Genomic DNA, 14,593 nt, shown 5'->3' with positions numbered 1-14,593 from the left:
TCTGTAATTTCCCATCTTCGTGTTGCAAGCCGCCCACACCAGCAGTCCCAATCAGTTTAACGTCATAGTGCTTACCTTTTTCTGAAACAACATGCTGATCCAGTGAGATGGTCCAAAAGTTCACTTGATTATCTGTCCCCTCGGGGAATAGAGAAGCAGACTGAGGGAAAGACCAAAACGTCTTTGAGCTCAGCCGACAGTTGGGGAAGGAGAATGTGGAGCCTGGTTCGGATCGGAGCCTTGAACTCCCAGCTAGGGCTGTTGTAAACGAATATTTTAGTAATCGAGTAATCTATCGATTATTCTTACGATTAATCGAGTAATCGGATAAAAAAAATATAAAATGAAATATTGGTAAATGTGGCATAATACTGGTGTTACTATCAGATATCAATATCAGTCCAATTTTTCATATTTGAGCATCCCTAACAGTTGCTTTTTTGTAGTTTAGAAAACTAACCTGTAACAATAATAGCTCACTTTCTAAGTAAACCAGAAGAAAAGTTATAGAAAAATCTGAAATTATATTGAATTTAATAACAAAGAGGCAGGCTCACAAATATGCTTATAAAAAATGTCTACAATCCAGCTTTTAGTTTATGTATTCATCTTCAGTGAGTTTAATAGATTAATTAAACTCACCTTGCCACCTAACCTGTCACACTTTGGGTTTGAAAATACGGGAAATGCCGCCTGGAGTGGGAGGAGAGGGCGAATGAACGAACATGGGGTGGAGGGGAGGAAATAGACCAGCGGACTGACGAACCGTTAGACCGGGGGACGAACACGGGGGGAAGCAATACGGGATATTTACGACACCTTCACTGGTCACACTCAGAAACTCATCTACCAGCCATGTACGATGCGCTCCGCCACCCGTTTCTTCAGACCGGGATATGAAATTTATTGTGCGGTTCGTCGGTAAAGCTACATTTACACGGTAAGCATCAGCTACTCAGCCGCCCGCCCTGTTCAGGCTATCCGCTCACCTCAGCGCTCTTCCCGCCGTTCGCTTTCAACCAGCAGCCCCGGAGGAGAAATGCTGCCGTACTCCAGGCATCCCCCAGTCATTTTAAGGATGCTTATTGGTTCCCCAAAAACGATAAAAAGTCGGGCATTATCATCAATCAATAAAATCCCCACGGGCCAATCTTGAAGATTGGACTTTATGCCGCTGAGACTTAGCTTTTGTCAACAACTCAGAGGCGGAAGTGAGAGCTCCGCGCAACGCAAATGAAGTCCCGGCCGGAACACGGTGCGCTAACTAATAAAACATAAATTAACGAAGCTTCGAGGCAGGTAAATTTTCCTCGAGGAATTTTAGTAATCGAGGTACTCGAATCATTCGAGGAATCGTTTCAGCCCTACTCCCAGCAGAACCTCTGCTGGGCTCCTCGTTAGCTTTGTTCTGGCCCTTCACGGGATTAACCCTGTGGCGACCCCCAGGGCTTCGGGCCGCAACGCTTCTGGCTTTGTTGAGCATTATTAGAACAATTAAAAGTGTCTATTATCAACTTTTAATAACTGGTTTATATCATGCAATAATGTCATTAAAGCTGCAGTGTGTAACTTTTATAAAAAATGGTTTTACATATTAAAGTTATCATGTCGTGACAATAAAAAAAAACAAGCTCCTCTGCCTTCTCCCAGCACAGCACTGCATCTTTTTTGTTGTTTTGACCATTTCTCATTTTCTGCAAATAAACTAAATTTTTGCTTGCTGACAACATGCAGAAACATGTTGTCAGTAGTTCATAGTTTAAAAGAACGATGTTCATTTTACTCAAATACCTATAAAAAGTAAAATCAGAGAAACTGATAATTTTTTCCAGACTTGTATACCTAATATACCTAATTTTCTCTGCACTCATTTATAGATTATTTTGAGATTAACATATTTGCATGTGCATGCTCTGTTATTTATTCATATTTACTTATATTGAATTACATCTCTCTTAGGTATATGTAAACTTTATCTCTTATGGTTATGTTTGTGTTATTATTTCACACCTTAGATGGAGTAGCTTGTCAACAAACAAGCAATTTCCAAAATACCTATTTCCACTTAATAAAGTCTATTCTATTCTATTCTATTGCGAAACAACCAATCGGAGCCAGGAGGAGGGTCTTAGCGCTGTCAATCACTCTCATGCTCATCCACTCCCCTTTGCTCTCTGCTACACTACAGCTGGTTCACCACAACATGCCACAAACTAGCTAAGGCTAGTTAGCATGGCCGCCAATGATGGTGGATAAACAGTTTTCCTGTAACTGCAAGTTGTTTCTGCGCCATTAAAACGTTTAGCAGCACAACAGTAATTGGCAGCGCTAAGACCCTCCTCTTGCCTCTGATTGGTGGTTTTTGAGCGGGAGCAGTGCAAATGGGGAAAAAAAGGCGTAAAAGTTACATACTGCAGCTTTAATATAATTTTGCTGTTATAGTTACTTTCCAGCTGAATGAAGCCTGAGGTCTATCGGTGCAGTGTGTGTCCTGGTTTTTAATCACCACCACATTTAATAAAATCTGGAACATCTCGTCTTGCGAATGTTTATTTTCCTTTGCAGAAATAGCTCAAAGAAATCACAGGAAAGCCTGAAGCTTATCCAGAATAAGTCACAATGTTCTCCAGAGGATTAGCTGTAAGGATCACATTTCTCCAGTTTGGCTTTCTCCTTATCAGCTCTGATAAATTCTGGGTACAATTTTAGATTTTTATTGACATTTCAGACTGCGGGTTGTAACTGTTCCTCAGTGATCAGCACAGTGTTGCAGAAGCCATGAAGCATGTAACACTACAGCCTCCTGACAATATGACCTATGACCTCCAACCAGAGGCAGTAATGTCCTCTGTACTGAAGAAACTCTGTCCTTGACTGAGAGCTTCTGAATCGTCTAAAGCTGCTTCTTGTTTCAGCCCAAAGACTAACAGTACATTTTGACCATCTTTGGTCAAAATTTAAAAATATAGAAAACATTTGAAAAAGGTAAAGTAAAAATGCATTAATGAATAAAAACAGAGAGAATTTAAGAAAAAAAGTAATGCCCTAATTTGTCCAAAATTGGAATTTACCATAGAAACTTGAGCAAAATGATTTGTAGCAACTCTATGCTGATGATGCACAAATTTATACCATCAATCAATAAATCCATTTTTGTTACTTTTGTGAAATCTTTCCATTTTTTAATTCATGCAAGATCAGAGGAGAAGCTTGAATTTAGACATTTTGATGACAATGATTTGTTTATTTCAAAGTTTGATTTAACACGACTGTATAGTTCAAATAAACATCATATTTGGATAGAATTAGAAAATGCTTTCCTTGATTTAAAACTTTATAAATTCAATGCTACCATATTTAGTTGCAGTTCTTACTTGATGTGGAATGCTATGAAAGCAAATTATATAGTTTTATTAGTTGTATAGCTATCAGTTAGCTGTTTATATTCACTTTTCTTCATTTAAAAATATGTGCCAAGTCCTAATTATAGTTAAATTAGAGCTTGTTTGATTTTAAAGGTGGAACATATTAATTGTTTTAACAGTGTGGATCAATAGTTGATCTTCATCAGTTTATTTTAGCATCAATACTTGGGTAATTGCTAATAATCAATGCTGAGGTAGTTTGGGTTTATTTGTTTTAGATGCATTTCCACTCTTATTCACTGGTAACAACTGAAATCTTTCACTGACTAATTGAACAGAAATGCATTTTGAGAAACGATATCCTGTTTTCTTTTTTTTTTTTCCCTGAATAAACAGTTTTTACTGATGTTGACCCGAAATAAGTAGGAATAAACCAAATACTTTACACATTCCTCTACTAGTAGTGTGAGGTAACAGCAGCAGAAATTAAAGTCCCATCATCTTTGAATATTGACTTAGTGCACCATCTCATGAAAAAAACAATCCACTTAAAGATTAACGTTATATAATTGATTACTTTGAAGACCAGCGTGGCGCATAAGAATATTAGTGAACCATTACAGATACTGGCTGCACTTATTCTCTGTTTTTACTGACGTGACAGACTGTAAAGCTCCTCCACATTGATTCGCTGCATAATTTACAAACGGTTCTGCATTAAATAGTCCAATGGGATCCTAATGGGCAGCTTACGTAGACATAAAGTTTCTGTTTGTAATTAAGTGTGCATATCGAGAAGTCTGTCAGTGCAGCGGTGATGGGACGACCTGCACAAGGTGGTTTGGTTTCCTGAACGGTGGAAAACGTCTCTCAGAAGGCAGAAAGTCAGCACATGTGCATGCCATACTTAGAAACATGCAGAATGCAGAGAGCTATTTACAGCAACAGTATTGATTTGAATCCGTCTGAAAGGAGGGATTGTTTAGAGAAGTCGAAACATGGGCGTCTGTATTACATGCATTTCTTGACCTTTCCTCGGATGTAGTCAGGTTTCCTCAGCTCTGCCATACATCATCCAGCTAATGCCGCGCTGGGTAATGCTATTAGCAATGCAACATGAGCTTGCAAATAGAATAAATTGTGAATGGATGGTGTGAAAAAAAGATGTGAAGGTGTGCGGATAGAATAACTTTATGCAGAGTTTGTGAGAGAAGTTCCTGTCTCTGCTTCTCTCTGAAAAATACTCGACGAGAATCCCTTCCACAGATATCCTGTGTAAAAGATTTGATGCTCATACTTATGTTTTATCCCACTTATCTGTCACTCTGCTTAGCAGCGTTTAATTTTATTTTAAATATTTCAAAGGAAAAGTTCACAGGCTAAATTAGCGTAGCATGCTTTTGTTGCTAGTGATGAACAAAGCTGATCTTAATCTGCTTCTCCATCATATTGGTGGTTTGGTTTGAGTGGAATAGTTTTTAAATTATGTCTGAATTAAATTATTAATGAGCCGTTTGTCGGCCCATGGCTTCCCAGACATGCTACCATTAAGTTAAATCTATATAGATGAGCAATAAAACAGGAAAACCTCGAACCTACGACGTTTGTGTCGACTGTAAAACATTGTATTAATTTTCTTTTTATTGTTTATTAGTTGCATTTAAAGCTGCAGAATGCAAGGTTTTAAAAAATATATATTTTCCATATTTATTAAAACTCTCACCATATTGTGACCGTATGGAAGAAACGATGTGTGAGAATAAATCGAGCTCCTCCACATCCTACCTTTACTTTCTGCTAAAATGCAACAATCCCAGTCAAAAACAACTAATCAGAGCCAGGAGTAGTATCTTAGCGCTGTCAATCACTATGGTGTACGTGTTGGTAAATGTGTTAGGAAAAACAAATTATTGTTAAAGGAAAACTATCAGCCATCATTAATGGCTATGCTAACTGGGATTAGCATTTGTGGCAGTCTGTGTTGTGGTGAACCAGGTGTGAGCAGGTGAGCACAAGAGTGATTGACAGCACTAAGACCCTCCTCCTGGCTTTGATTTGTTGTTTCTGACTTGCTGGTGTATTTCTGCAGTTATTACTGGGAGCGCTGGGAGAAGGCAGAGGATTTTTTTCAGTTTATCTGTCTTACTGTGACGGCATCATAATAATCCATCCATTTTCTTTACACCCTTGTCCCTTAGTGGGGTCAGGAGGGTTGCTGGTGCCTATCTCCAGCTAACGTACATCATAATAATAATTAAAATAATTTATGGAAAAAGTTACATATTTTAGCTTTAACCCAAAAATTGAAGCATCGCCTGCATAAAGAAAACTGTAGAGATTACTGGACCTCAGGACTAAATTGTATCATTTTGACCAGAACCACTGGTCTTCTCACAGCATGTGTCACATAAGATTGAAGGTGGGAGCGCTGCGTCTTCATAGCTGCTCTCTGATTTTATATTTCTCCAATCTGCAGATTCGAACCCGGCTGGCTGCAGACCGGAGCGCAGCCCCGAGGCCCAACAGGGGGCTGGAAGGTGCAGCTGAACCTTTAACAATCCCAGTTTGGCTTCGGCGGGTTTAAAACGCTCATGAAACAGAATAAAACTAGCCTGGGATTTTTATGAGTGGGGCTGCGTCGGGGATGTGTTTATTACCGGGGTGTGGACACAAGAGCGAGGAGGAAAATGATTTAATTTTTACGAGCCACTGAGGTCTTTATTGTGAATTTAACCCCAGGGTCTTTCGCAGAGGTTGATGTCTCGGCTTCTGCCAGTTCAGGGTGGAGATGAGCAACTATCAGGCTCTGCAAACGTACAAAGACCTCTTTATCAGCCGCCAAACACTCTCCTTCTGTCTCAGCTGAGCCTCTATCACAACTGCCTGGCGTGCATGCATCACACACACACACACACATATACACTCATGCTACGAATTATTCAAGTGAGCGCTCTGTCTTCTGTTTGGGAGCGTTAATAGAAAGAGTGGAGGGGAGGGCAGACAGAGAGGCAGAGTGTTGGAAGAGAGCGGGGCGGGGGTGCAGACGAACAGAGAAGCTGCTGTAAAGTGCTCTGATTAGAAGGAGTAATTATACTGCAGCGGCGAAGACACTGAATGCACACTGGACAGCTTCCATCACTCCACTCGCCTGTCCACTCGAGGGCCACTGTGGGAAGAGACTGGAGGTGATGGACTCTCTAATAAAGAGAGAAGTCTGGCGTTATCTGTGTGTTCAATCTTCCCTGCTCCTCAGGACAAACACTCCAGCACAGGCTGAAACTTTCCAAACTGAACAGCACCAAGATGTTCCGCTGAACGGCGCGAGGCGAATGTCGGTCTGCAGATCAAAAAAAGGTCCACATGTGTGCAACACCCGGGGTTTAATGAAAAATGCAGCAGTGGAATTACACTTGGCAGGAGGAAGAGAAGAGCGCGCGTGTTCTTTGAATTGTTTTTCAGTTATTAGCTGTGAAAAAAACTAAGAAGAATTTTTGATTTAATGTTGTGGTAAAATTTCTGGAAAAACACAAAATCTTACCAAGTATCTTTGGTCTAGTTTTAGTGCAAATATCTCAGCACACTTGAAATAAGACAAAACTGACTTTTCAGTAAGATATAGGAGATCATTTAAAGTCAATAATCCCTTAATATTGATTAAAAACTTACTAGCTCCATTGGCTGAATGTTTTCATAGCAAGACATTTTTCACATGCTGTAAGTTTGTCGGAACAAGTACTTTATTAATCAATATTAAGGAAAAGTTAGGTAAATTTATTTGTATAGCACATTTTCAGCAACAAGGCAATTCAAAGTGCTTTAAATGAATTAAAGGGAAACTCAAACAAAATAAGTAAATAAGGGATTATTTACTTAAATCAAGCTCCTATATCTTGCTGAAAAGTTACTTTTAAGTTAGTACACTTGAAATTAGACGAAATTAAAGAAAGGAGACAGAAATACTGGGTAAGATTTTGTGTTTTTGCAGTGAAAACAAAACGGTATGATCAAAAATGTTATTTTAGTATTTTCTCCACTTTTAGTTCCACGAAGCAAATTAAAAAATATGAGTAAATGCATTTACTGTGTGCTGCTTAGTGATGTAAATCACATTTTTTTTCTCCTGAAAAAGCTTATTTCAGATAAGATTTGTGTTTGTTAAATGCTGTGCCATGCAGTCACCGTCCTGCAAAACTATTTATTACCTAAAAATTAAGCAATAAATCGTTTTTTAATCATAGCCTTTATCGTTATCACAATAGCGCCACAAAATATCGCGATAAAATTCCAAGTCCACATCTCTATCAGCTCTATTGATTCCGAACACTCATAAAGAGTCTAAATCTTGTACGAGAGAGAGAGAGTGTGTGTGTGTGTGTGTCCTAAAGTCATATGTGTGTTTGTGCGCGCTCAGAGGTCACTCAGCGAAACCTGAGCGCGAGCAGAAGAAATCCCAGGACTCATATCGACCCCTTTCACCGTAGAACACCAGCACAGCACAGATGCTGCAGCTCTCCGTCTGTTTTCATCCCGGCCTCTTTCTCTTTCTCCGTCTCTGTCGCTGCTTTGTGTAACTGACACTCGCTGACAGCTGGATGTGAAGCGGGGACTTTTTTTGGGATTCGCATCTTCACCACAGCGTGTGCAAAGTTCAAGAAAGACTCCGGGACGAAATTAAAAGTACTTCTCGTGTGTTTTAAATGAATTCAGAAACAGGAAGTGAGTCCCAGATGGGCAACTTATTTTTATGTTCGCTGCAGGAAAAAAATCTTTATCAAGGACCACCATGAAGGTTTGGTAACACCATCACAGCATGTGTGTCTGCAGACATTATCCCCACAGGAACAAACTCGCTGTTTAACAGGACTTTCCTTTCATAAGGTCACTTATGATGCCATCTCTAGCATCTACCATTATGGCTGCTATCGTGCCATCAGGCGGGTCAAAGTTGAGCAGCCTGGGTGGGCGATAAATGGGCAGCAAAAGGCTGCATTGTGGCTAATGTACATCGATATTTTGTAAGCCGGGTTTGGCTGTATCTATGGAATCTAGTGGCATGCAACGTAAAATGCAGCGGAGAGAGAACTGGAGTTTGCATAAAGGTAAACATTGGTGCAGACTGGACGAAAATTTATTTGCTCTTCCTCCACAACATCAACACGTCCAGATCTTATCATTCTATGCTCCATTTCTACACATTCAGTGTCATTACAGTCGATTAAAGGGGGAATTTAAACCATTTATGTGCCCTGCAAAACCACAAAGTATTTTTGTCTCGTTTCTAATGCAGTTATCTTAGTAAACGTGAAATAAGACACTAACAAATAAAGTTTCAGCAAGAGACAGGAGCTTAATTCCTTAATATTGATGGAAGAAAACACATTTTTCCAACGTTATAAGTGAAATAATCTGAACTATTGCTTTTTTTTAATCAATATTTAAGCTCCTATATCTTGCTGAAAAGTTGCTTGTAAGTTAGTTTGGTCTTATTTCAAGTGAACTGAGATATTTGGACTAGAAACCAGATGAAAACTGCTCGGTAACATTTAGTGTTTTTGCAGCTTGGCCCTTTGCACGTTAACAATGAAGTGTTAAACGATGTTCTAGCTTTCTAACCTTCTCAGAGCTGAAAGCAAGCATATGAAGCGTACAGTCTATGAAACTTTCAGCAAGAGGGAGTTATCTTTTTTCCAGTTTTTTTTTCTTCCAAGAAGTCAGCACTGCCACCCAAGGCAACGCTGAGGTCAGTTCCCAACCTCGCCTGACCCGTGTGAATTTACAGCTTTTCAAGCCACCTTTACTGCTGGACAAAAAGCTTGGCAGTGTTTTTGTGGGCGTGCAGGTTATTGATCGTCTCTCTGTTGACACTGCTGCAGTCTTTGACCTTTTAATGCTAAAACTTTCAACTTCCAGCTGACCAAGCCCGACCTTTCACCACGCGTGTTCACGCAGACGCATGTGCAGGTCGCCCCTGCTGGTTTTGTTCAAGTGTGATTGAGAATTATATGAGGCTTCCAACGCCGATCTGAAATAACTTACGGCACTTTGTGGGCTGGAAACGTCTCGCGTGTTTGGGTGAAGGTGCAGTCATGCCTAATATGTGTTAAAGACTAACCGCCTGCTCAGGTCAGACCAAATAATCAACAGTTGGACTAGAGAAGATTTCTTTAACTGAAATGAGAAAAAGACCTGAATGCATCCCCAGGAAACTAACTTAAGTAAAGAGTGCAAACGGTTCTGTCTGTGTTGTGGGTTGTGTCATTATTTGGGATTTTATTTTGTCTTTTAGACCGAATCAGAAGCATTCTCAGACCTTGATTCATTCTCAGTGAGAGGCTGAGCCAAAACCACACAGCAGCATCTGGAAGCACATCGCTGATGGCAAAAACAATAAACTGAATCCAGGTCAAAAAGTCACTTCAAAACGCTGATTCTGACACAAATATTATCCTTTCATTCCCTGTCGTTCCAAGCAGCAGATGGGTTTCCATTTGCCTTAAAATTGCACAAATAGGGATTATGAAAATAAAATTGCTAAACAGAAACACAAACATTTTTTGATGGTGTTGGGTTTTTTGGCTGTATCGAAATTTGTGTATTTCGCAAAACTGTAATGTAAACACTTTTTTGCATCACACGAGTCAGGATCAACAACTGGACATTACTACTGCCGGAAAAGACGAAGAAGACGACAGGAAGTAGTTGGAAGATGACAGAGCGGCACATTTTTTAATGACTTATCGTGTGAACAAATTTATTCACTTGTGATTTTAATTTGTGTTTCCTACTTAATGGAAACATCTTGATTATGAAATTGTATTTTTTCAACATTAGTGGAATATTAACAAAGTTTTGCACACATTTGTAGTGGAAAAACAGCTACCGATTATTTCTTTAGGGTCCTTTCCTAAAAATGACTAATTCAAAAACCAGGCCAGTCTTTTGAACAGCCATAACATCACTCTCCCCTCAAAAATCGAGAATTAAATCACTTCTAAAGCTTACTAACTCAAAAACTGATGCAACTGCATGTCACACATGCATGAAGGATTTGTCAATATTGGTATGAGAGAAGCTTGGAGTCAGAAATTCAAGCAGCAGGCTTACTGTGGCAGACGGAGTCACTGATGGGCGTGCACTCAGCCAGCTGAGTCTCGATGTCTTCCTCACAGAGGGTGCAGGGTAAACAGGGTTCCAGGTAGCTCTCCCGGTCAGAAAACGTCTCGTCCACACACTCCTCACATATGGTGTCGTGGTAAGGGTCACAGTGCGAGTAAACGCCCTGTCCCAGCGGGCACACAGTGCACGGCTCACATTGTCCAGAGATGCTGTTGAAGTAGAAGTTGTACTTGCAGACGCATTTGGCGTCGTTGGAGTCGGTGCAGGGTGTCTCCATCCGCATCAGGCCGGTACACTGGGTGCACGGCTTGCACTTCTCCGTGTGGCTGTAGTTCTCTGAGTAGGTCTCACCTGCAGGTCAGAGGATGAAACCAGGCAAGTGAGTCAGAGGAAAAGCAAGAAGAGCCAATGGAATATGAGAAGATAAAACAGATAAACAGTGAATCTGATGGCATTAATCATGTTTACTGCACATTCATTAGCAGGAAGGACACATTGATCCACAGGGCTCTCAGTGATTTGTGCTGCAGGACAAGAAAGGTGCTCTTGTCGGCTAGCAAGTCAAAAGCCTCGGGTTCCTAATTATGATATCGATCTGCATGTGTTTGTGCTGCGCTGAGTAAATGTCTACAGCCTCAGTCAAACACAACAAGTAAAATCCAGCCTGTGCAAATACTCAGACTTAACCTAGAATTAAACATTGCAAAATTTTAAAGACAGTTACGCCCTCTTGCTGTAAATCTTACTCATTTTGCTGTTCTGCAGATTTGGATCAGATCTGGCTCAAAAGAATCATATGAGTCAGAGATCCTGAGCTGCTCACTTGAATGACTTGTAAAGCTTGAAAACATGACTATCATATCTGCTTAGGAAGAGCTTCAGCATGCCTGGAAGCTGTTTTACAATCCAGTTTTACCAGTTCTGATCACGAGTTACTGTAGAGTGGACTATAAGGAATATTTCAGTAAAATCTAACCTAATATACCGCAGTAAAAAAAAAGTGTTTTATTGAATTCTGAAAGTAGAAATGAGACAATGGGAATGCAGTTAAGTCTGTGGTCAGGAAAATGTAATGTAGCAGAAGTAATTTGCACTAAAAAGCTGTTTTTAAAAGCACAAATTGTGATAGAATAATTCAAATGAATGGGTTCAGCATATATTAGGAAGTAAACAACTTTAAACAATTCTTATTGGTAATAAGTAAATATCTTTAACCATTTTCCAGAGTGTTTTGCTTCGATGCTTAACGTTAAACGGTTTTCACGGCGTTAATGCATTCACTTTGAACACACACCGTCAACATGACACATTCCTAATTTTTTATAGTGGTGGATATTAATCACTAATAAATAAATATCATAGACAACTCCAGTTTTGAAAACTGCTCAACAAAGTCAGAGATTGTCATTTCATCGTTTATAATCTTACATGCAACTTTTCTAACTTCCTGTAAAAGCCAGCTGTGTTGCGTTGGCTTAAACAAGAATAACATGCAAAGGTTTAGTTTTAGGCCCCTGTGTTAGTTTTGTTTCTGTCCTCCACAATATCTAAAGTGTTAGAGATGTTACATAAGATTAAATTTGCCATATATGGCAGAATAATGTTAATTATAATAAGTACAATTTTGATTAGGCTGCACAGTGGCGCAGTTGGTAGAGCTGTTGCCTTGCAACAAGAAGGTTCTGGGTTCGATTCCTGGCCCCGGTCTTTCTGCATGGAGTTGCATGTTCTCCCTGTGCATGCGTGGGTTTCCTCTGGGTACTCTGGTTTCCTCCCTTAGTCCAAAAACATGACTGTCAGTTTAATTGGCCTCTCTAAATTGCCCCTAGGTGTGAGTGTGCATGGTTGTGTGTCTCTGTGTTGCCCTGCGACAGACTGGTGACCTGTCCAGGGTGACCCCACCTCTCGCCCAGAAAGTTAGCTGGAGAGGCACCAGCACCTCCCGACCCCACTAAGTGATAACGGTGTACAGAAGATGGATGGACAATTTTGATTAAGAATTACAAATGTTATATTTATGAATTAATATACTATATTTTTACTGTTATATTAAGTAGCTCTTTTAATTATAATAGTTTTTTTTTTTTTTTATGATGTGGATGCCAGGAAGTGTAGCCATCGTCACGGCAATGGCTAATGGGGATCTAAACAAACATAAAAACGGATATATTTCCACTTCTGGTTAAGATTCTAGTTAATGAGTCGTCTGTTGAGAGACTAAACATATTTTATTTACATCTCAACTATAGGATTTTATTGAAAAAGTTGCTTCTGACTTAGTTGTACAGCGGAAATTGGCCAAGAAGTTTCCATTATTTACGGCCAATCAGCATTCCTGCTAGCAAATAACATGTTAAGTATGTTGTTATTTCACTTCCCAATGCAGAGCCACTATGCTGCCTTCTCGGCAACGTTTATAACTAAAGAAAAAGTTGACAATGTGTCCACAACGTCGTCACCTTCCATTGATTTTTGGAAGGACTGTGAGCAATAACGACTCTAGAAAACAGCTGAGATGTGAAGAGGCACGCTGAATAAAAAGGGGCAAAAGCAGTTGCGACTAATTGCCTGCTGCTTTTCAATGACTTCACACACTTCAGATTTGCTCTCCAGGAACATTTGGCAACAGGAGGATTTAGGAGAGGTCATCACTGAGGAAGTGATGACCTCAAGTTAGCTTGGTCTGACGCGGAAGAGTTCCTCAGGGTGCTGCGTATTCTATTAATATTACATGTTCATATAGAATTATTTTCAGATATAATTGGATGCCTGCTGAATTATGCATACAGTGTGAGAGAGAAAGTGTTTATGTGCCATTCGAGCATGCCTTAGTGGTTGAAAAAGATGCGAGGGGAGCTGAGAGGCTGATGGGAGGGAGATTTAAAAAAAAAAAAAGAAAAACCTGCAGCTCAGATTCATTACACGACCAGCTTCAATTGCGTTTTTGCTTTTCTGTGACGTGCCAAACACAAGAGCGGTCACCTTGTGAAAGCTGCGGTTCAGAAAGGAGCACACTTTGATCCCTAAGACGATCTGTACACCATGAAAGTTTCACAGCATGACACCATGAAACAGGAATGAATGTAAAAGCTGCTTCTTAAACCGCTTAATTAACACCAGGGTTTGATTTTCAAAGTTACAAAACAAGGATTCTGCTACGTTTACTCTGGTTGGAATCGTATTGTTTGAGTTGCAATGACATAAATCATCAAGATTTACTCAACCGCAAATGAAACCACATGCGTTGACGTGTGGGGTGTTTGCACAACTCTTATCTGCCTCTCCATATGTCCCAGAGTGTGCTGCTTTTTTTTTTCTTCTTCTTCTTCATGAGAACTGCTTAAGGGTTTGTCGTGTTGAGCAACCGCGTATTGTCAGTGTGAAAACCCCCGCAGCAATGTCCCAGCACTCCTTTTTCCTTCTAAACCTCCCTGGCAACTCAACGTTGGCAGCGGCTGAAGTTTTAAACACCTTGTAAACAGCGGTACAGCCGAGCCCTGTCACATTATACAGGCAGACAGAGAGGAGCAGATGGGGGTAACGATAGGGAGGCAGGTATGGAGGAGAGGGGACGACGTGCAAGCAACCAGCAGATTTGCTCGAATGAATCTCGAGGCAGCTTGACGGCGACATAATCGGAAACGGTCTCCGAGGGTGGTCTGGAGCTCAAAGTCCAAACCTAATCTAAAAAACATAATTTAGTAATCAAAGTGCTGACGGCTGCAGGAGGAAGGGTCAAGTAAAATAGATTAACTGGAGACTCCTGTGAGTGCTGCTCCCGAAGAACCGTCAAATAATGACCCTTTGCAACTACGTCACTTAATCATTCAAGGCGCCACGGTGGACGTTAGAAGTGAAGGACAGAGCAACTGAAATTGTTTTCCAAAGTTGTTTTTGCCAGTTTATTCATGACTTCCATTTGTTCAAGTCCAGCTAATTTGTCTGTTAACGTGACACACCTGATCAGGGCTCATAGACGGCCGTATTTAAAAAAAAAAGGAAACTGCTAGCTTAGAAACCGACCCGTACCCGTAGATCAAATTACCGACTTTGCCTGAATTCACATCACGTGATTTACGTCACAATGTCATAAACAGCATTTCCCCTTAAAC

General features: G+C 40.3%; 1 protein-coding gene across 1 annotated transcript in view; it reads right to left on the bottom strand.

Moving 5' to 3' along the window:
• ngfra (nerve growth factor receptor a (TNFR superfamily, member 16)) overlaps positions 1 to 14,593 on the bottom strand; it is a 41,208-nt gene that overhangs the window by 16,931 nt on the left and 9,684 nt on the right. Inside the window, exon 3 of the mRNA XM_015009823.2 lies at positions 10,470 to 10,832. Within this exon, the coding sequence (XP_014865309.2) occupies positions 10,470 to 10,832 (363 nt within the window). The remainder of the gene's footprint in view (positions 1 to 10,469; positions 10,833 to 14,593) is intronic.

The sequence above is a fragment of the Poecilia mexicana genome, unplaced genomic scaffold (assembly GCF_051168715.1).
Source record: "Poecilia mexicana isolate PSO_F unplaced genomic scaffold, ASM5116871v1 scaffold_8, whole genome shotgun sequence".
Lineage (NCBI taxonomy): Eukaryota > Metazoa > Chordata > Actinopteri > Cyprinodontiformes > Poeciliidae > Poecilia > Poecilia mexicana.
This window is presented reverse-complemented; position numbering and strand designations above follow the sequence as displayed.